The 23,449-nt window shown below is 32.8% G+C and overlaps 1 protein-coding gene across 1 annotated transcript in view; it reads left to right on the top strand.

The window, feature by feature from the left end:
• LOC132733593 (uncharacterized) overlaps positions 1–23,449 on the top strand; it is a 48,864-nt gene that overhangs the window by 3,793 nt on the left and 21,622 nt on the right. The window contains exons 5-28 of the mRNA XM_060720253.1: positions 388–512; positions 1,441–1,624; positions 2,381–2,449; positions 2,629–2,842; positions 3,569–3,681; positions 4,556–4,681; positions 6,044–6,070; positions 7,702–7,896; positions 8,903–9,054; positions 9,419–9,558; positions 9,946–10,052; positions 10,984–11,081; positions 11,537–11,638; positions 12,414–12,551; positions 13,080–13,191; positions 15,347–15,469; positions 16,035–16,103; positions 16,576–16,707; positions 17,530–17,636; positions 18,230–18,320; positions 19,104–19,241; positions 19,729–19,878; positions 20,806–20,865; positions 23,246–23,400. Of these exons, the coding sequence (XP_060576236.1) occupies positions 388–512; positions 1,441–1,624; positions 2,381–2,449; positions 2,629–2,842; positions 3,569–3,681; positions 4,556–4,681; positions 6,044–6,070; positions 7,702–7,896; positions 8,903–9,054; positions 9,419–9,558; positions 9,946–10,052; positions 10,984–11,081; positions 11,537–11,638; positions 12,414–12,551; positions 13,080–13,191; positions 15,347–15,469; positions 16,035–16,103; positions 16,576–16,707; positions 17,530–17,636; positions 18,230–18,320; positions 19,104–19,241; positions 19,729–19,878; positions 20,806–20,865; positions 23,246–23,400 (2,927 nt within the window). The remainder of the gene's footprint in view (positions 1–387; positions 513–1,440; positions 1,625–2,380; positions 2,450–2,628; positions 2,843–3,568; positions 3,682–4,555; positions 4,682–6,043; positions 6,071–7,701; positions 7,897–8,902; positions 9,055–9,418; positions 9,559–9,945; positions 10,053–10,983; positions 11,082–11,536; positions 11,639–12,413; positions 12,552–13,079; positions 13,192–15,346; positions 15,470–16,034; positions 16,104–16,575; positions 16,708–17,529; positions 17,637–18,229; positions 18,321–19,103; positions 19,242–19,728; positions 19,879–20,805; positions 20,866–23,245; positions 23,401–23,449) is intronic.

Raw genomic sequence — 23,449 nt, 5'->3', positions numbered from 1 at the left:
CCAAAGGAAATGATGGAGTAATACCCAATTCACTTTTAAAGCTTATCTGTTGCTCTGACAGTAAACATTAAAAAGCTAGAAACTATCCTTCGGATTTGTGTTATCAAACAATCTTTATAGGGTCTACATTGTGTAGTTTTATTTAGAACTCTTCAACTTTAACAAAAAGTCAACATTATGTTACATAAAGTTATATCAGGCATAAATTTTTTTTGAAAAAATTATCAGTTTGATAAATAGTATATTTGTATCAGTTAGTAACAGTAAGTGCACTGCATCTAATAAGTATGGTTACATTTATTTCCTACTTTAAACCGTCACTTTACCACATTTAATTCAGTTTGATTTTAATTTGTTAGTTTACTCCATTTATTGGCATTATTTCAGCATTTTGTGGATAAAATTCACCATATTATACAGTCAAAATACTTGCATTTATTGAGGTGGAAGAGGTTTTGTCAAAACACTGCTGCCATTGAGGCCCTGCATCCTCTATATCAGAAAAGAATGAGGTAAGTTTAGTCTTTACCCTTCATTGGATTCAGGTGTGGATAGTTTTTGCTTGTTCATAACATATGTGCTATTTCATACTCGTTCGTGTTTTTTAATAATATCAACTGTCGATTTGGAGAACTTAAAAAAATCGAGAGACTAGAACTTAGGCTATACTAACCTTGCTGTGACTGAAAGTGATTTTCATCTGTTACCGTTTCTTCTTTAAAAAGGTCATTGTTAAATACATATATGAATTCAAGCCATTTACCTATTCTTTCCTTGGGATATTGACAACAACAAATTGTTGACGACCTTTAGTCCAGTATACATTGATTAGCATTTAGAAGTTAGCAATAAGAAAGACTGAGAACTGGTAATATAGAAAATAAATGCTCACAAGTGAATAACTAATGAGAATTAGAAAGTGTTAATTTTAGTTGCATTAAACACTTGGTACATATGATTGATTTATTTGTCTTTGCTATAAATAATGAATCATTTATAAAAAATACATTGTCATTTGTCTTAAAATTTTATTTCCTTTAAGTCTAACATCAATTATTTATGTTAACATTATTTTTAACATTAATTTGCTTTATGAGAAAAACTTCTGGCATTTTTTGTTTGAATTTCTAGCTTGCATTTTTTTTTATTCTACTAGTGTTAAATTCCAGCCTTGATAATTAAATGAGCCTTGTCATGACAAAACCAACAAAATGGGTTTGCGGCCAGCATGGATCCAGACCAGCCTGCGCATCCGCGCAGTCTGATCAGGATCCATGCTGTTCGCTATCAGTTTCTCTACTTGTTATAGGGTTTGTAAGCGAACAGCATGGATCCTGATCAGACTGCGCGGATGCGCAGGCTGGTCTGGATCCATGCTGGTCGCAAACGCACTATGTTGGTTTTGTCGTGACGCGGCTCAAATATTGTTTATTTTTGTAGCCATATACTATCCGAGTACAATGATTGTGTACAGAGAGCTCATAGGTTATCTATAGCCCGGGAATCATACCTCTGTAAACAAGATTATGCCCTAGCGGCAGTCGAGCTAGAGGACTTGCTGATCTATCTACGCTGGCTGGTGTGTCATCTACATTCTACCAAGAGATTCCATCAGTACCTCAGAGTATGTTACTATATATAGCACATGATTATTTATTGAAAAAATAACGCGAATTTGGTGTAAAAACAAAATCAAAACAAACAAAATCATACCCATCTAAAATTGACGGTGATTAGCCCTCGTCACCAGTATAGTGCCAGGCCAACTTGTACATTTGTACAGTCTGTCCACACTCTTTACTGTTGGCTGACTCACTTTGAATATGCCCAGAAGTAATAGTTTAGTTTAATGATTTTTTGTTTGTATCCGTGCATAGAAACAATAGTTATAGGCATGAAAAGAAACATGAACAAATTGATTTGGGCACAATTTATAACAACATCAGCTAACGGCAACAAATTATATATATGTGTATGGAATACTGTTATTTAGATTTTAAACAAACAACTGTATATATATATTGTTGGTAATTTAGAATGCAAATAATTGATAATGGACAGTTCTAAAAATATGAATGCTGGAAAAGTCAATTAGAAATATTTAACATTGATCACAAGTTTTCAATCTCGACAAAATCATTCATCATTCTTTATTGGCATAATTCAAAATATATAGTGACTGAATAGCCAATAATGCAGACCATGATCTGGCAGCATGGATATGCTGTCTAATCCTCGTCTGCACTGGTCACATGGGTAGAATCAGTTGCCAAGGGCAGGTTTTAAGTTTTAAATTCAATGTATTAGAAAGCAAGAACTGTAAGATAACTTCAAATTGTATTTACTTACATTTATTCATTTGTTCTTATTTTTTATGTAGGTGTTACAATGGACACATATTCTATACAAGAGTGAAATAGCTCCTCCAGTAAAGGAAGACCCAGATCAGGTAAAAGAAAAAAAATTGTTTTGTTTACAATGTTAGATATATAGAGGATATTAATTGGGAGTAGATTCATGAATACTTAAATATTATGCATGTACCAGTTTTTTATGTTTCACTCCTAATCTTTTTGACTAGCATTTTTTGTGCGCAAATTTTCACTTATTCTTTTATTTTTCTTGTAGGAGGAAAACACTAGTGTTGCTAAGATGGCCTCCAGGTACCAGGATGATGTTTCTAGCAGTTTTCAGCGCCCTAAATCTGGAGCATCTAGACCTAGTTCTGCTGTGTCTCCGCGGTCACAGACACCGCTCCCCCAGCCTCCAGCTATCAACCCCTCCCTCCTGTCAACAACACCACTGCCATCAACTTCCCTAGCTTATGCTGCAGCTGCTGCTGGTATGTCTTTGTTATATTTAGTTATTTCCTGAGAAATTTTTATTTTCTTATCACATTGCCTTTATATGATATCTTTAACAAAGTACAAAATTGCTAAAAAAATATATAGCATTACAAAATTCAGATTTTTAAGATTTCTTAAGTGACTATGTATGTTGTACTGTTGTTGGACATGCAGGTTTTAACATAAAATTAATCACTTGCCTTTTATTGCTATGGGTACGAATCCTGCCAGGTACTTTGAATTATTACATAAGAGAAAACAATCCAACTAGCTTAACCCTTACCACACTTAATATCTTAAATGGACTTGCCCATTTTCCAATGTGGACAAAACCATTCATCAGTTTAAGGGAAAATTTTAAAATGTTTAATGACTGAACAGTGTAGACCATGATCATAGTCATCATGGATGGGCTGGTCCATCTTGTACAGGTAGCATTGGAAGAATCAGTTATCGTCCACAGTCTAAGGGTTATTGAAGATTAGTGGTTCTACTTAGGTGCCAAATCATGTCTGAAATAATGCACCCAGAAGCTTCCTTCACAAGTAAAGCTAGAGTCACACAGATCTCTAGTGTTGGTGTGACTTTAAAACCAAACCAAACAAAAAAAGATAAATAAACAAAAACTGAGCAAAGAAACCCAAGAAAAACCAATCAAAAACAAGTTAAAAAGTGGATTACATTACATGTGGAGCATAACATTTTATAATTATGTATTACAGGAGGAGGTATTGCCACAGATGAGGAAAGTCTTGGTCTGCCACTGAATGTTGTAGACTTTCAATCTCTAAAACCACACCTTGCTTTCCTCCTTAATATATACGGAGTACAGTTTGTAAGTTACAATGTTTTTGTTTTTGTTTTTAATTTTTTTTAAAAAAAGAAAGACAATTTTTGTCATTGTTTATCAATGAGTTTGAAAAAAAACTACCTTGTTTTGATTGTCCTGTCAGATATTTATGATATTTATTTGTTTATAATTTTTTTTTTATAATTCTTCTCGTTAAATCAGCCTTCAGCTTTTATTTTCTGTTGGAAAAACAATTATGTGTTGTTTCAAACTAAGTATTTCAGTAATCAAATTATTCTGGAAATCCGAGAAAGTTAAAAAATGACTTTATATATCATTATAATCAATAGTCAATTTTCTAACTTAATGGGCACTTGAGTTAAACCATGGGCTATCCAGCTAGCCTACAGAACAAAGGTGGTTCTACTCAGGTGCTTGTTTGTGCCTGAAATTATGCACTTTCTACTCAGGTGCCCGCCCATTTGTGTCTGAAATTATGAACTTTCTACTAAGGTGCCCATTTGTGCCTGAAATTATGCATTATCTACTTGGGTGCCTATTTGTGTCTGAAATTATGCACACAGGACATGGTTTTAATCAGTTGCCAATTCAAGCCTGAAATAATACACACAGGGATAGCTGAGGATTTCTTCCTCCAGTAAAAGCTGGAAAGTCACCATAAGACCATTACAGTGTTGGTGCGGCATAAAACCTGACCAAAAAAAAAACAAAATAAAAATCTGACTACTACTGAGAAAAGCAGGACGTCAATCTGATTAAAATCAGCTCCTATATAATGCTATACATGTACTTTGAAATTCTGAGCGTGAGTCTGATTGAGCAAAACCACTTAGGACAAGAAAAGTTGGAAATATTTTTGTTCCAACTTTGACATGCATGTATAAAATGTTTATTGCAGAACTTGGAGGGTATAAAGAACAGTGCAGATGAGATGGAAATGTTCGCTGCCATTAACAGAAAGTTTAAACAAATCTTCCAGAGACAGGAGAATATGAAAACATTTAAAACCTATGACAGGATTGAGGTAAGGCGATTCTTTTTTGATTGGTTGATTTTGCTTTTACATAATGCAATTGTTGATTTAAAGATATGGTCAATTAAGGGGACTTCACTTATACAGAAGGTTTTTAAAATGACTGGACCGGAATTTTTTTTTTTCTGGATTGATATATATGGAATATTATGTTGTAGTAGCTTTCTGAGGCTTTGTATTTTGCTACGAGCAGCGGTGGAAAATTGATATCTCGCAAGACCGAAGGTTGAGCGAGATATCAATTTTCAACGTTGCGAGTAGAAAAATACATAGCCTCAGAAAGCTAATACAGCATAATTTTCCTTTTATTATATACCTGTTCGCTTTATTCTGAAAATGAAATGTAGTTGTCAAGAAATAAATTCATGACTGGCGGATGAATACGTAATTCTTGCAAAACCGGCCACGCCTTTAATTATTTTGCTTCCCGTTTCCAAATGCAACGTTATACAAAGCTAAGATCGGAACCAACGTCAAAAATTATACGGCACTACCATAACAGGGTAATGTATTTGTCACTAACATAATACGGAATTTCTATGCGCTTCAAGATATGCGTGTATTTTAGGGAGAAAATTTAAATGTATATAATAAACCATTTAATCTGGATTTGAACCAATAATTTGTATGCAATATTTTATATCATTCACATAATCTGTTTATCTAGAATAATATTTTCATTGTGAAAAATGAGCCAAAAATAATAACGCTAAGAGCACAAAAAAAAAACAAATTTTAATTTGAATATAAGGGTATGTCTTTAGATATCTTTTTTTTTGAGTGTCCCAGTTGAACTTTTGAAAAAAGATCAAATTGAATAATTTTTTAGGTTTTTGACCTCAGTGGAGTTCCTTTAATATAAGTTCATTCTTTCAAGTGAAATAAGCAAATTTCTTTTTCTATTAGTCTATAAAGTTATAAACAAGATTTTTTACGTATCAACTGAGTAAAGGAGTTCTTGGCATATTTCTGAAATGCTCATTTGCTTCTTTTTCGAAGTTTACTTTTTTTTATCTTTGAAGTTTTAAAAATTCATTTATTTTAGACCCACAGTAAATTTTGCCTTTTGAAGAGGATAGTGGATAATTTGTTGTTTTTTATATTTTGATCTTATATATTTCTTCTTCCTAATTAAATTTGAAAACAGTGAGTTTTGAATACATTTTTTGTGGGAATATATTATACAAATACATTGAAAACCTCATAGCATAAGTCATGTATTATAAGGAGTGTTTTTAACAATTTTACTTTTTAAATCTTTTTATGAAGGTCCGCTTAATCAAGATAAGGGTTATAGAAGGTAACATATTATAATAATGTTGTTGTTGTTGTTTATCACCAATTACTTTACAGTCAGAGAAGAAATCACATGTGCGAGATGTAAGCTTATGGTGTAATTTTATTGTAGATTGATTGATTGATTGATTTTTTTATATGTCATTTTGATTAACATGAAAAGTCATTAAGCATGCTGATTGTTTTTTGGTTTTTTTTTGCTTTTTAAACACAGGATTATAGTCACAAAAAGATACTGATTTAGTTAAGTAGATTTGGAATAGAATTTTATGTTCTGAATGTAACAGAGATATTTTAAGTTTAAAAACTTATTTATAATAAAATATTTGTATGCATGCCTGCACACAAAGTATTGTCAAGACATTTGTGAATAAGTGAAATTTTATTAACATTTTGCTTCTGAATTTCTGTTTTGAATGCTGAAGATGGGATTTTTGATATTGAGGTGAATTTAACACAATTGATGTTTTGGTATTTTAAACCTGTTAATATTGACCGGTAGCTTGTTATTGTATGTATTGAAGTAAGTGAAAATCAGGTAAAGAAATTGCATGCAAATCTGCTTGATTATGTTACTGAGGATAAGCTTTAGCCCCGTAACCCACTGAATTTTTGTAATGAGTTTGCCCTGCTTTGAATTAGGAACAGTTCATTCAAAATTTAAGGGATTTCAGGATAAAAAATAAAATGAAATAGAAAATTTAAAAAAAAATATTAAAAGATGGTGCTACCAGTGTAATAGAGCCTGGTCAGACTGCACAAGCCTGTATATACTGGTAATATTATATAAAAGGCCAGTGACTTTCAGTCGTAGCCAATCAAGCTTTAGGTTCTGTGCATGTAATTATAATTTTGCCGACACAGCATTTGTCCTTGTCCGATATTGGTTAATAAAGCTGTTCTGTTCTGTTACAATCTAACTCTGGCAATCAACTGATTAAAAAATAAATTGGTAGTAGCATAGGACTGATAAGTATTGGTAGAAGAATATAGAATTTCTGATTTAGTTATCAAGCCTGTCGGGGTACCAGCTATTGTTTAACAAGTTTTCGGCTTTTGGTGCTATGATGGGAACCGTTTCTTGAATTGAAGCTATGATTAAAACCTGTCATTAAATGCTTTTATGTAATAATTTCTTGTTTGACAGTTTTGTATTGTATTGTCCATGATACAGTGATACAGTGGTTGTAACTTTTTTTTTAGGAAAGTTTGTATTAGAATATATTTATGAATGAATTTTCAGTCATAAAAATCATGCAAGTACAAAAGCAAATAACGATAAAAGTCAGCATTTATTTTTTAGATGAATTTTAGCAAATTGAGAATAGATGCTTTTGTCTTTGACAATTCTACTCACAAAATGTTAGTGTAGATTTTTTTGTCAGCTTTTCAACTATTAGTATAACAATTAAAATAACCCTTCACCTGCTGAATTTGTATAATGTACTTGTCCAGCTCCCATTTTTGGAACTGTCCATTATAAATTTCGGGGATAATAAAATGAAAAATTAAAAGTTAGACAGCCAACAGTATAGAGCCTGGTCAGACAGCATAGATGTGAAGGCAAGCCAGGCTCTATACTGGTGGCAAAGGCTAATCACTTTAGGTTCAAGCGTATTATGGGTTAAGTACAGATTTGCTTTAAAAAAAAAAGAATTTCTATCCATTATTTGTCACAAATTTGATATCTGAATTTTTCTCATTATTTCAAATAGCTTGGTCAAGAGAATTGGGGTATAGACTCTCCCACCCATGCGTTGAAACAAGAGTCAAACTGGCTTCCGTATATCAAACTTAAACCAGAACACAATGCTACCCAAGAGAAGGTTTGGACTCAGTTGAGACAAGTTAACAATACGGATGAGATCTTACGTATGCAGGCACATTTTATACATGTGTCTGATGCTGAGGTGAGATATATTTTACTTCTGTATGCAAAGTGAGGCATATTTTTCTTAAGTATGCAGGAACATTTTATGAAGATATCTTTACTGAGGGAAGACAATAAGAATCTTACACTGGCTGCCAATACAGATCGGAATATCTAGCTCAAGGGTAAATGTTTAAGGCGGAAACAATACTTTGCCGAGTTTCCGCTAAAAAGTTAACCGAGAGCTAGATATTCCTGTCTGTACCGACAGTCACTGTTTGATTCCTTTTCTTGCATATTACATATCAATTATTTTCAGATGAGAAATTACAAAAACTGATATTCTCATTACGCACTTTTTTTCGTATAGTATCGTATGAACTTAGAACTTCATTCATAACAGTAAAATGACATCATCCCAAGAATGCAATTCAGTCATAAAAGGCGCGTGGCAATAACGTCATTTAAACTTACAACTTCATTCACAACGGTAAAATGACGTCATCCTAAGAACCCAATTCATTCATAAAAGGGGCTCAACAATGACGTCATTTAAAGCATGCGTCTTGTCAATGGTAGATAGTACTGTCTGATATGCAAGAAATATTTTAGTTATGTATACAGGAACATTTTATATCTCTCTGTGCGGAGGTGAAATATTTTAGAGAAAGGTATTCAGTCATTTTCAGGTATTTTCATCATTTTTATGGATGCTGAGTTTAGACATTATAGAAATGTATGCCGTCACATTTTATACATGTGCTGAGGCAATATATATTGAAATGATGGAATTGATATACTAATATATTCATACAATGACCTTAAGAACCGTTGATTCTAACACTTTTGTGTTGAAGAATGTATACTGCTTATACTGGTGCTAGGGGGTGTAAGATTTGTTGTTTACATTATTTGTTATGAACACAAACTGAGTCTGCAATTTTCATTACATACTGTTGCTTTCATTGCTTTTAGGGATCACCCCTTTTTCTAGATTTTTATTGTTGAACCATTGATTTATTTAACTTGTGATTTTATTTTTCCAGCATGTACAAGAGATTTTGCAGGAGCACGCTGGTGCTGTACGGAATCCTGTGAGCGGTTCTGCTGCACGTGTGACAACCAATCACGACGCTAACAACATGAATACTCTTCAAGTCTGGAGGAAGATTTACTGTAACACCGATCTTTATAATGAGTAAGTTTAAGTGGTTATTCTAACTTTTTATGTAGTGCAGTGTATGGGCACTTCTTTCAGTTTTATACAAAAAAAGTTTATGATTTTTCAATTTATAGGTTAGTTTTTTTTTTGTTAAACCCTTAATAACTTGCCTAATAGTATGCTATCAGTGTAGAGCCAGGCCAGCTTGCACATCCAGGTCATCTGGCAAGACTGTTGGCTACATAGTTTAAAGCATTTTACCAGTCCAATTCAGGGAGGGGCAGTGGGGGGCGGGACGGTAATGACCACCCACCTTCTCCCCACCCTTTGGATTCCAAATTATCTGGCAAATGATTTATTACAAAGTATTTCATATATTTTGTGTGTGGTATGATTCCAGTGGTGATGATGATGATTCTGTTAAGGTGGTAGATTTTGATGAGAGAGATATAGAAAATGTAAACCTGAACAACAAGAGGTCAGGGAGTGCACGGAAAAGACGGGACAGTTACGACTATATAAACACTGTGCAAATGCTTGGTAAATATAAAATTATTGAAAATAAGTTTACTTTAGCTGGGTTATGATAAAAATAATGGGCAAGTATTATTAATGAATCACAAGTGAGAAATATCTGAAAAAAGGGTCGTTCACTATATATTTTAAAAGCAGAGGTTATAAATAGATCATAAAAAATAAATTATGTAATTTTAAATATTTGAAAACAATAGATTGAAAACAAGAATGAACAATTTATTGCCATAAAATAAATATAGTGAAGCTAAATTGTTTAGGCTTTGAAAAGGACAAGTGTTTTCTGGAATCTATGGCCAGTTTGAAACATATTTCTTGCCAAGTGTAGGTTACTCTTGACTGTTTTAATTATTTAGGGGAGGTAACTCTAACATCATTTAATGCTATTTTTAGGTTTAGATGAAGGAGAACAGAATCATAATGATGCAGCCACCGTACAGGGAGCATATCTGTCGTTTCTACATCTCCGTCACCTTCGACTCCGTGATCTACAGAGATCTGTAAGTTTAAGTTATCGACCGATTTTCATTATATTTACATTTTATTTACCTGTACAGGACACCCGTATTGATAAAAAAGTACATTTTGTCTTGAGAAAAATGATACAAGTGGAAAAAACAATCAACACAGGATAAGTTTTAAGGTTTATTTAATGATGATAACAGACGTTTCGGCTCTCACCAGTCTTCATCAGGGTCATAAATAAAAAAGTAAACAAAACTATTTATTCATTCATTTATATTATATGGATACTGTAAAACTGGTTATGAATATTTTTGAATCAATTTCTTTGCAAAGTTCTAAGTTATCATGAATAAATATGTTAGCCCAAAATTGCAAATATCTTATTTTGTTCATCAACAATGTCAATTTTGATTATGATGATTAAGTGACTTCATGGAAAAAAGTGTGTAATTTTGTTAATGTGAACTTAGAGCATTTTACATTATTTTGATATACATGTACATGAATAAAGTAAAACACTTGGAAAACACTGACTGAATAAAGAACAGCTGAAGTGTTCTCTTATTAAAAATATTTTGACAAATCAGATTACATGCATCAACTGTATTTCTCAACAAAAATATACAGCAACTAGTCACAGTATCTCACTTCAGGTTAAATGATACTAAATTAATGAATAATCAACAAAATATAGTGGTGGGAAACCAATGTGATTCAAAGTTCATTTGTATGAGACGTAGAAAAGTATATATATAATTTAACAAATACCACCAAATAATTCAAAATTAGTTATATAATCTTATATTTTATTCTTATTTCAGTATTTAAACCTTTTATATCTTTGTTGTTTCGCCATTTCTTGTTACAGGTATGTTTTTGTTTAAACCGTTTATCCTAAGTGTTCACATGATGACAGTAAGCCTAGGGTGTTTTTTTTTATAAATCTGTATTGTTTTCTATTTTCAGTGTCTGAGTATGTTTAACTACTTTCGGTCCCTGGAAAGAACACTCACTATTAATGATGCTGGTTTAACACAAGATGAAGCAGAGTTCAAACAAGCTTGGTATACATATCATTTCTTTTTCTATGAACACACTTTTTAAGTACCTTTGTAAGACCATTGGTCCACATGTCACCTCATCTTATGTTAAGTTTTGTTAAGGTTTTTGGTGACCTTAACACTATTTTGAAAACTTGTTTCTAAAAGTCTATTGTTCTCCATTTTAACAGTTTAGTGGAGAAGTTGGATATTGCATGTGGATGATCAGTTCATCACTAAATACAACAATACTCTATTTTAGGCTTTATTTTTAGAAAAATAATTTAAAAGACATTCAACATTTTGATGTTTAATACCTCACAAAGCCATCTCCTGGTCCCCCAAACAACAGTTATACACATGCAAATGCTTTAATGTTTGTTCACAGAAACTTAGTTATAATTTAAAATTTTTGATTATATTGTTTGTATTTTGGTAAAGTTTAGACATGAATAACATTTGAGTATATTATTTTACAGTCCACAGAACCACAGGACAGCAACAGAGACCGATGGTACAGTTGGAGGTGGTGGGGGTCTCGCATCCCATTCCTATCTTCATAACACCCCACTAGATTTCAAGTATGTATTCATGATATCATTTACTAGTATTGTTCAATATTTCCAAAATATATCTGTCCATACACAAATAAAAAGATTATTGAGTGAATGTGGTATCACATCTTTGGCCAAGAGTTTAGGTTTTGATTCCAAATCATTTTGGCCTCATCTTTGGGAAAATCAAATTGTGCACAGGACTAAATAAGTATCAAGGGAGCCTACAGAAGATCTTTGTTTCAGGCAATCAGTTGTGCCTGAAATAAAACATGGAGAAAGTCTTTCTTGACCAGAAAAAAACTTGGATATTGAATGGTTTAAATTCAATAAATGCAATGAAACCATTATAGAGATTTGAACTGGCTTTTAAATTGATAAATTATCTTTTAAACATAAAGCTTTAGAAATGGTAAGTATGGTTACAATTTTTGCTGTTTGTTGAAAGTTTGAGTGTTGTGGCGGCCTGGCTAAGTGGTTTAAGCTTTGGACTAGTAATCTAAGGATTGCTAGCTGTGTGGGTTCAAATCCTATCATGGGCAAGCCATTCTTTCTCTGGGCAAGAAACTTTACACTCATTGCTTAATATTTATATGTTCCAGAAAATGGATTTGACAGTGTGTCTATAAGCTTATAACTTCTTATACAATCAAACTTAAAACAAATTCTATATAAACTTAAGTTTATGTAATACACATAAAAATAATTAAAATTTTGAAGTGAGAGAAAAGGTATTGACCAGGGATAGTAATAATGTTAACAACATGTTCAGTATTTGATACATTTGGATTGTTTTATCCAGGTTGAATGAGTCAGAATTTGTAGAGTTTGCTGACATAGATAATCACGATGATTTCTTCACGATTGACGATGGTAGAATCCACGTGCAAGATCAGAGGGGATACTACATCATGTATGATACTGCTGTCAAAGATCTAGAGTAAGTCTTTGCTCTTTTTGTCCTGTAACATAATATGTCCCTATTGATAATGTTAATAAGCCTTAAGCCTGTTGGGGGAAACTTATCCTACCCATGTGACCAGTGCAGAATGAGGTCAATTGGAATGTCTATGCCAGCTGATCATCGTCTGTACTGTTCGCTATTCAGGCAGTAATATTTTATACAGGAATATGTATATTTTGTTAGACTTAAAGCTCTTTTAACACTGTTCAGACCATTCTATCCACTTTCTAACTGTTTTACTAGTGTTTTCCAATGTTGAAAGGAGATCCTGGGTATATTTTTAGTGTTCATTTAGGCTTGGTTATAATTGCAAGCAGGAACTGATGACAAACCAGAAATCTATCGATATATCAGTGAAGGTTTATGATGTAAATATTTATAGTTTAGCCATAATACCATTAATGATTTGTTGAATTGCCTAGTTTTGTAGCATACATTAAATTTTTTTTTTACCAGATTAAAATTGGATATAAAAACATGACAACATATGGTATGTTATTTCAGGGAACTAGAGAAAGGTCTCATGTTACTTGCCACTCACTATATAGAGAAAGATCGTAACCTTCGTGGAATATCTCGTGTAAACAAGAAGACAGAGTCCGCTAGACGTAGACAGGTAAAGTTTTACGAGTGTTGTCACATATCATGGGGATTTATGAGCATATTAAATTTTACCGATAACTTTGAATTGTAGAACAGAAAGGTGGCTTAGTGATTTATGATATTCATCTATCAATTCAGTCAATGTCGGTTCAAGTCCTCCTGCTGGTGGTCGGTACTATTGGCAATTCAGTCAGTACTTACCTTGAAATGATCCACAAAACGACCAATGGTGTGGTCCATTATTAGAAGTATGTAAGATGTAAAGCATGTTAATGGTAAACTAGCTAAATATTCCAGTATTTTTATGTCCCCGCCATATAATGGCAGGGGCATATAGTGTTACCCTGTTCCGTCATTCCGTCCTTCCGTCATCATCAGTTTCCGTTCATTATCTTAATAACCCTTGCACATATTGAACTCAAATTTGACATATGGATATGTCATGAGAAAATACAGGTCAAGTTCGAAATTGGTCATGGTTCGATGATTTTTGGCAGAGTTATGCCCCTTTTACATTGAAAATAATATGAAATTTTCAGTTTCCGTTCATTATCTCCCAAACGGTTCAAAACGTTCAATTCAAAATTGACATATGGATATGTCATGAGAAAATACAGGTCAAGTTGGAAATTGGTCATGGTTCGATGATTTTTGGCAGAGTTATGCCCCTTTTACTTTGAAAATAATATGAAATTTTCAGTTTCCGTTCATTATCTCCCCAACGGTACAACACATCCAACTCAAACTTGACATATTGATATGTCATGAGAAAATATAGGTCAAGTTCAAATTTGGTCATGGTTCGATGATTTTTGGCAGAGTTATGCCCCTTTTACTTTGAAAATAATATGAAATTTTCAGTTTCCATTCATTAACTCCCTAATGTACAACACATTCAACTCAAACTTGACATATGGATACGTCAAAGGAATGCGCAGGTCAAGTTCAAATTTGGTCATGGTTCAATGATTTTTGGCAGAGTTATGCCCCTTTCACTTTGAAAATGATATGAAATTTTCAGTTTCCGTTCATTATCTCCCCAATCGTACAACACATTTAGCTCAAACTTGACATATCGATACGTCAAAGGAATGCGCAGGCCAAGTTCAAATTTGGTCATGGTTCGATGATTTTTGGCAGAGTTATGCCCCTTTTACTTTGAAAATAATATGAAATTTTCAGTTTCTGTTTATTATCTCCCCAACAGTATTAAACATTCAACTCAAATTTGACATATTGATACGTCAAAGGAATGCGCAGGTGAATTTCAAATTTGGTCATGGTTCGATGATTTTTGGCAGAGTTATGCCCCTTTCACTTTAAAAATAATATGAAATTTTCAGTTTCTGTTTATTATCTCCCCAACAATATTACACATTCAACTCAAATTTGACATATGGATATGTTTTTGGAATGCGCAGACCAAGTTCGAATCTGGTCATGGTTCAATGATTTTTGGCAGAGTAATGCCCCTTTCACTTTGAAAATGATATGAAATTTACAGTTTCTGTTCATTATCAACCCAACAGTGTTACATATTCAACTCAAAATTGACATATGGATATGTCAAAGGAATGCGCAGGTCAAGTTGGAATTTGGTCATGGTTTGATGATTTTTTGGCAGAGTTATGTCCCTTTCACTTTGAAAATAATATAGATACATCTGAGGAATAAGCAGTTTAAGTTTGAATTTGGTCGTGGTTCAATGATTTTAGACAAACTTATCTTTCCTGAATGTTGGAAAAATTTTGAACTTTCAGTTTCAGCACTCATACTTTTGTGGAAATGTATATAGCCATTATGTTGGCTACAAATATGCAATATGCTATTTTTAAAAGGTTAAGACTGAATAATTTCAGTGCCTTGAACATTGTATAAAAATGGTTAAGACTGAATAATTTCAGTGCCTTGAACATTGTATAAAAATGGTTTGTGTTAACATTGAAAAGTTTTAAGGGCTTTGAACTTAGAATGAAAAAAATAATTTGTGCAAACAAATTTGGAACTAAATATTATAACATTTGAAATTTTGGCTGCATGCGGGGGCATCCGTGGCATGATGACACATTTCTAGTTAAGCTCTGCCATAAGGCTGTCACCTAAGTTAAAAGGCCTTATTCTGAATGAATTTTGAGGAATATCTGTCATAATCTGTAGCATATTTTCAGCAATCTACAGCAGGTCCAGGAGATTTTGATATGCCTACCTATGCTCATATGGAAATTGACAGGTTCGGTGTGATGATGGACTTATGGACTAATGAAACAGCATTTATGGAATGTAAAAGGGAGGTAGGAATCATGTAATTTTTAATAAATATAAGTGGAAAATTACTTAAAATATTAGAAGCTTATGTCCCAAAATATTTTCATTATAGTAATTAATATTTTTTATAGCTGCTGAGCAGTTTTCATCGAGATAGTCATTGTTTGTTTTTTTTCATTTACAAATTTACCTGCATTTGAATTTGTAAATCAATAGATGTTTTGAAATTTAGAATGTTATTGGTTATTTAAGATTAACAATTTATTTCTGTAATCGAGATGAGTATCAAGGTACATTTGTATTAGTTTATACAAATTTATTTTAGTTTGATTGTGTTGGAAGCTTAGTAATAATAAGCTTATTGAACACTCCCGAATCTGTTCCTGGAACCAACCAGTACTAAGCAATGATTGTAAAGTTTCTTGTTCAAGGAAATAACGGCTTGCCCCTAACAGGGTTTGAACCCACGTCGTCAGCAATCCTTGATTACTAATCTGGCACGTATACCACTTGACCACGCCACCACTTATTGAGGCATTGAACAAGATTTTAAGGATAATCATCTGAATTTTGCATTTTTATTTTTTTAAGTTGATTGACTGTTATATGGAAGCATACCACAATGTGTTTGATAGAGATGAGAAGAGAGCCTTGGCCCAGGTAAAAATTTCTGTATTTTGTTGAAATATGAAAAACAAGATCAACAAGGAAGGGCGGCGTTCAATGAACAAACCCCCACAATACCCAGCAACGCAAGACCTTTATTAAAATCTTTTATGAAGCAATAAAATGTATTTACTTATATTAAAATTTCATTTACAACATTCATACTCCTCAACTTATAATAAAATATTCTGGATATGTAGCCCCTATAGTGCTAGCTTTAAAGCCACATTAATAATGTCTCAGAAGCAAACAGATCACCTGTATAATCTATGATTACTGTTAGCTGCACAGTTTAAGTATTATAATATTGAAATCTGTCAAACTCGCAATTGACATTTCCAAATTCAAAGAAGGGCAATTTCAATGTACAAAGTCATTTAGGTAATGGTTAGAGATAATGAATTGTTTTAATTATATACTGTTTTTATTGAGGTGTATTTACAATAGTATTGACTTGCTATTTCAGGTGATAATGAACTTAATGTATCAGAGACCGAGATATGACCTGTCTGCCGAATATTTTATCAAGATTTATCGTGCAGAGAGTGTTATTATGAGACAACATATCAACCTTATCAAGTCTATTCTTGATAAACAGGTAATTATAGTTGCAATGTATGTTTTGTGATCTCTTTCCTCTCATCGCTGTGGGTTTGAATACCGACAGGGACTTTGGATTCTTTCATGTGAGGAAGCTATCCAGCTAGCTTACGGAACATCGGTGGTTCTACTCAGGTGCCCTTTCATGCCTGAAATAATGCACGAAAGGACACCTCAACCAGTAAAGCTGGAATGTCGCCATGTGACCTGTACTGTGCTGGTGTGTCATTCAACCCAATCAAACAAACAAAACAATGTTTTATGATATAAGTATATAATAACATATGGTGTAAACAATCTAGGCTGACTATGATGTTTGCTATCTAAATTTCTGTAGTTGATCTGAAAGTATTCCCTATTCAAAAACAGACTTTTCCAAATTCAAAGGACATGTCTATTTTAAGGTACGGGACAACTATATGTATTGAATTTAAACACATCAATCCAGTGATGTCTTAAAAAGTTGATGTATGTTTTATTTTTGGGACGTACATTGCCTTGTCCAGGTAACGAACGTTGACTTCAAACCACTTGCACCTTACAGCTGTGGGTTTAAATCCTGCTTGTGACTTTGATCATTTGGTTTATTCATTTGAAGAAGCCGTCCAGCTAGTTTACAGTCTGTTGGTGGTTCTACTCAGGTGCCCAAATTTGAAAATCTACCATGTAGTTTAGGAATAGGTAGGAATTGTGAAAAACTATAAAGAAATTGGGGAAACTTCTTTGTTTATTGGGGAAAAAACTAAAATAGTGTTGCATTATCATTTATTTTAAGTACATTTGAAGCATTTACAAAGGTCTATTATTTGGATATTTGTAGATAGAAGATGAGAGGGAATATAACCAGAAAGTTTGTAGAGATGGTGACAAACATGGACTGCCATACCGTATTATACCAAAACAACCTATAGCTGTCAATCATAGCAAGTATGTACAATTATAGCTCTTCTGTCAATCATAGCAAGTATATGTGTTTGCCATAATAGGCTTGTTTGTCAATCATAGCAAGTATGTACCTTTATAGTTCTTCTGTCAATCATAGGAAGTGTGTGTCATTATAGGTCTTCTGTCAATCATAGAAAGTATGCACCATAATAGGTCTTCTGTCAATCATAGCAAGTATGTACCATTATAACTCTTCTGTCAATCATAGCAAGTACAAGTGTGTACCGTAATAGGCTGAAATGTCAATCATAGCTAGTATGTACCATTATATCTCTTTTGTCAATCACAGCAAGTATGTACCAAAATAGGTCTTCTGTCAATCATAGCTAGTATGTACCAAAATAGGTCTTCTGTCAATCATAGCTAGTATGTACCATTATATCTCTTCTATCAATCACAGCAAGTATGTAAATTTATAGGTCTTCTGTCAAATTGTCAATCATAGAATGTGTGCCATTATAGGTCATCTGTCAATCATAGAAAGTGTGTGCCATTATAGGTCATCTGTCAATCATAGAAAGTGTGTGCCATTATAGGTCATCTGTCAATCATAGAAAGTATATTTTTATTTTCAGATCAGCATTACGTAATGTGTTCATTCTAGAGTTTCATCCTACACTAGCCATTGCCAGCAAAGTTCCCCAAGCTGTCAAATTTGCTCTTCAGGTATAATTTTTTCTAAAATTTTATGTTTTTATTGGCAAGAAATCTTTTTCTAGTTGACAATGTTGTGTTGTTGAGATTTAGATTTAGAAATAAAAAGACAATCATAAAAACATGGCAACATGAGTAAGTAATATAACAGGGTTATTATATGAGTGTCTTGATCTGGAACTTGAACTTAACATAAGGAGTTTTTTGAGGATAGTGTCTCACAAGGCGAGACCGAGTGTGATCCATTCTTGTCACGTCAAAGAGATCCAAACACAAGTAATAGATCAAGATACTCCAGTAATAATTGTTTTATTATACACATTGTTGGATATATTGTTGAATTTAAACTACATATAAGACATTTTAAATCATACTTGAGTGTGATAAAGATTTTTTTTTCTGTCGGGTGTTATTTGCACATGTTATTCATTAGAAGTATAAACAAAGTATATACAGGTATAAAATAAAAACGTGTGTATTTTTACTTAGTGCAGTAACATGTTAACTCATATATAATTGAATAGGAGTTAACCCATTACTGCACTAATGTGACAATATAGTCTGTACGATCTATTTGATGAATTATTCAGGTTTAATTTTTTTTATTCAAAGCCCCTCTGACAACAATATATATATATATATATATTTTTTCTTAATCTTCTCTAGCTATCTTACTTGTATGTATATTATTTTAAAAACTCAAAAAATCATTTTCTGTAAAAACAAAACAACATATCAAAATGATGTATTCTTTGCTTTGATGCCTTTATAAAACTTATTTGTGTTTTTTGTCAGGAATTGGTACATATACACAAGCCAGAGTGTATACTTGACTCTTTGATCATGGAGAAGAAGTTGTACGAAGTGGCTCTCAGGGAGTGGCAGAGTATGGAGCCAATTGGCACCTCATTTTCTCCACAAATGCAGAAAGATGTGAGTAGCATCAGTGTTATTTATAAATCATCATCTTACTTCAGTAATAGGGTAAGATTAGACAGGAGTTACCCAGTTACTGCACTAATAATATTATGACGATATTATGTATACTGTGTGGATGTGACGTAAAACCCCAAAAAACAAACAAAACAATGTATATTCCCACTTGAAGTGAAATGGTAGCCTAGTATTCAAGGTGTCTGCCTATCAATTTAGACTTTATGAGTTCAAGCCCAACTGGGGTCATTACCATGTTATCAATAAAGTCATCAGTTCTGGTTTATTCCAGAACTCGAGAGTGGGCTCAAAATAGGTACAAACTTTCTTCAAAATTGAACATAATCAATTTTACCAATCAAAACATTAGTTCATCTGTAAATTGTGATTGAATCTTGTTGAATATTACTAGCTGTTATGTGCTGTGTTTTGGGATGACCCATATTTTTTGAAGGATTCATATTTTTATCTTACTGTATTTAACTAGCTGTTTTCTGGCGTGTTTGCGGAGGACCCATTGTTTATATGTGAGATAGCAGAGAGGTTTGCCATGGAGGAAGACGGGGACCAGCAAGCTAGGGGGCAGAAGAAACAGAAGAATAAACTTATGATGAATAAAGTGGGAAGAGTTATGGAGGTAAAAATTAAAACAGTCACAAGTAGGGATTTTAATGGTAACGGTCGGTTAAACGTTTAACACCGTTTTTATGTCGCCATGTAAACTGTTAGCATTTCACCCCTAGTCCATATAGGTACACTTAGTAAATACGTATACAGTATAACCCCTGCAGAGCAACTGCCTTTTGGGAGACAAAGATTTTGGTTGTTGCCAAGAGGTGTTGCTGTAGAGAGGTTGAATTTATTGTTGAGGTCTTATTTTTGAAGAATAGATACTGATTTTGTAAAGAGGTTATTTTTCTACAGAGAGTCACGCAGCAGAAGTTTCACTGTAATTAAAATTTAAAATGTTATTCTAGTTATTCTTTTGATCAGAATGACATCATTTTTGAGGTCATAAAGCTAGTTATTTTACTTATCTTACTTAAAAGTTTTTTTTCCTCAGGTGACTGCTTATAGATTAGATTTGTGAAAGTGATACATGGTTTTAAATATTCCATGATTTTAAAGCTGCACGCCTCCAGATGAGCCAAAATATTTCAAATAATTCAATCTTTAGAAAAATGTATTAAGATTTTAAGAAAAGTAAAAAGATTCAATATTTAATTAATCATTAACATGTTTTGTGCAATTAATGACTGATTTTGCAGTATCAATCACTATAATTTTACTGCGTAACTAACGCAGTAAGAGGTATTTATGTATTTTTTGTCTCTTTTTGGTAATTTACGTGGATTGTAAGTGCCGTTTGTAATGTGTAAACTACTTTCTTTGTTCTTTTCACAATATTTTACTTTTAAATACATTTTCAAAATTTTCATGAAAATTAGAATGAATCTGGAGGCATGCTGCTTTAAAATATACAAAAAAATAGGTTACCATGCTAGTTTTAATAACAAATGTATATGTACATTTTTATTAACATACTTAAACCTTTTTTTTACAGGCAGTACATGTTAGACACAGATTAATTGATGTTGCCTGGGAAACAGAAATATTAGCCAAGGTAGAAATTCTGTTAGATTTTCTGTATAAAATTGACAATTTTCACACATAAAACACGCTGGCAGGAGTTTGTAACTCTGTCTTGGATTTTATACAAATTGTACTTCTTTTGGACTTTTGATAAAGGTTTTTTTTTCACCATATGAGGAAGCTATTCAGCTTGCTTACGGAATGTTGTTGGTTCTACTAAGGTGCTCGTTCATGCCTGAAAAGTACACCGGAGGGCACCCGAGGTCTTCCTCCAACAGTAAAGCTGGAACGTCACCATATGACCTATACTGTGTCGGTGGAGCGTAAAACCCAATCAAACAAACAAACAAATTTTTCACTTGGTGTTAATTTCATACTTAAAAGACGTGTTTATGATATGACTATTATTTCAGATTGTAGAAATGGGTACACAACTGTCATGGATTTTATTGTCACATGATAAGGCTCCTTTTTCCATGCATGAAATTCACTTCGTCTAGTATCGTAAAACTTTTTTTTAAGAAAAAACAAAGACATTTAATAGAGGCTAAGCATAATGAAAATTTTACCTTCAGGCCATTATCAGTTGTTTCAAGTTTTAAATTCAACTATAATTTATGATTATAAATTAAATTTGTAAAATCATGGAATTTCTGATTTACAGGACATATACGAGGGCTGTTCAAAAAGTTCTTGGACTGCGGCTCTACTGTTCACATCTTTTAATTTGCGTAATTTTTTTTACAAGAGACATATATGAAAATATGTCCTTTATAAACAGTGAAAAAATCAATACAATATGTTTACAAATAACAATTCTGTGACAGTAACAAATCACAAGGGGTGCACAATCCGGCGCACGCTGATGATGAAACAAAATGACGTTCGTGACATCGCAATATTAATTAAACATTTTACCAGCCTCATTGTTTGTGGAAGTAATCTTTATAGTGTTCAATATCTGCAGATCATAGACCAAAACCAAATTTCTGTTTGTGATGATGACCCGAGATATAAAGTGGTCATTTTTTAGCTCTGTTCTCCGTATAAAGGTCCGAGTGCCGCATACTTTCCGCTCTTTATCGAGATTTTTGAGTAATTTAGACACTAAACGGACAGTGCTATTAAGTTAATTCAATTGTTTATTGATAGTATCAATTTAAAACCGCCCTCGTCCGATCTTTAAACAATATGATTATCAATGATAAAGAAAATATTTTATCAACTGACAATTATTCTATGCGGTAAATCTACTGAACACCGGCTAGCATCAATTATCAAACGGACCAGGGTACATACACGTAATACAAATAATAACTACAATTATTTATTGTAAATACGCATATATCCTGATGAATGAAATAAAATATTATTTTAATTAAATTGTTTTGTCAGAATTGAATGCAGAGACCCGATGCAGTTATTAAACATGTCTGACATCTCGCAAAACTTTCATAATGTCTGAACTTCTGTAGATCTTTTGCAATTGACGTTACAAACGTCCCAACAATTTGCCGCTAAAAATTATCCGTCGCCCTTTCTGGCTGTGAGCATGTATTTACCGTATTTGAATCGCTTGCGCGACCTTAAACCAAGAGATTTGATCGCCAACTCATTGTTCTTCGTTAATTTAATCACCTCATTAAAATATAAAGAAGTATCCCACATTTGTTGGTAAATATTTCCGAGAGAGCGAAATTCGAGTTTTTAAACGGGCTTTATACTTCCCAACTTACCCGTCTGTCTACTGCTGCTCAAAACCTGTTTGTTCAGCTATTCAACGTCCAAACGACGTCAAATTTCATATTTATGTCACATAAATATTAATAGATGAATACTTGTATTTAACTTCATAAAACTATCATTCAGTTTGTTTCAACATTTGTTTATATTTAAACATTATATGAAAATTTCGGCGTGCGCCGATGTTGCGTTGCCATGGTTATTAAAGTGCACATATCTCGTAAAGGAAATAAAAGTAAACAATAAAAGTAAATCTTACTTTTGAAAATAAAGACACTCTTTCGATTCATATCCACTAAGGGTGATTTTATTAACCAAGTAAAAAATGACAGCAAAAATCCACGAACTTTTTGAACATACCTCGTACATGCACACTTTATACTGCAAAATCATTATTGATTGTGGGGAACTAATTTTCGTGATTTTTGTGGATAAGTCTTATTTATGAATTTATGATCCAATAAAATTTTATTTTGTCTGCTTTAAGATTATTTTGCATCACATTATTTACATTTTACCTTTTTTGAAAAATAAACAGTCCACGAATTAAAAAACCCACGAAAAATGTTCTTAGTGACAAAACCACAACATTTCATGCCCACAAAATTAAATGAATTCACAGTAGATTGTTAAAATTTCAATCAAATTTTGTGTATTTTATTGTACAGATATACAGACTACAGGCACATGATATGGGTTTTGATGAGTTTCACATGTACATGAGGTTTGTACAGATGGAATTTGCGGGATTCAAGGAGGACGCTGGGAAACCTCCGCCCACTTTTATAACCTCAGTGCTAGAGGATGAGTCACTTGTTGATAGGTAAATACACACATGTACACATGTTTAAAACAATATTTTCCAAAGATTT

This window comes from Ruditapes philippinarum, unplaced genomic scaffold (assembly GCF_026571515.1).
Source record: "Ruditapes philippinarum isolate M1 unplaced genomic scaffold, ASM2657151v2 ctg5169_1_1_1_1, whole genome shotgun sequence".
NCBI lineage: Eukaryota > Metazoa > Mollusca > Bivalvia > Venerida > Veneridae > Ruditapes > Ruditapes philippinarum.
Note: the sequence above shows the minus strand (reverse complement) of the source record. Positions and strands in the feature narration are given on the sequence as shown.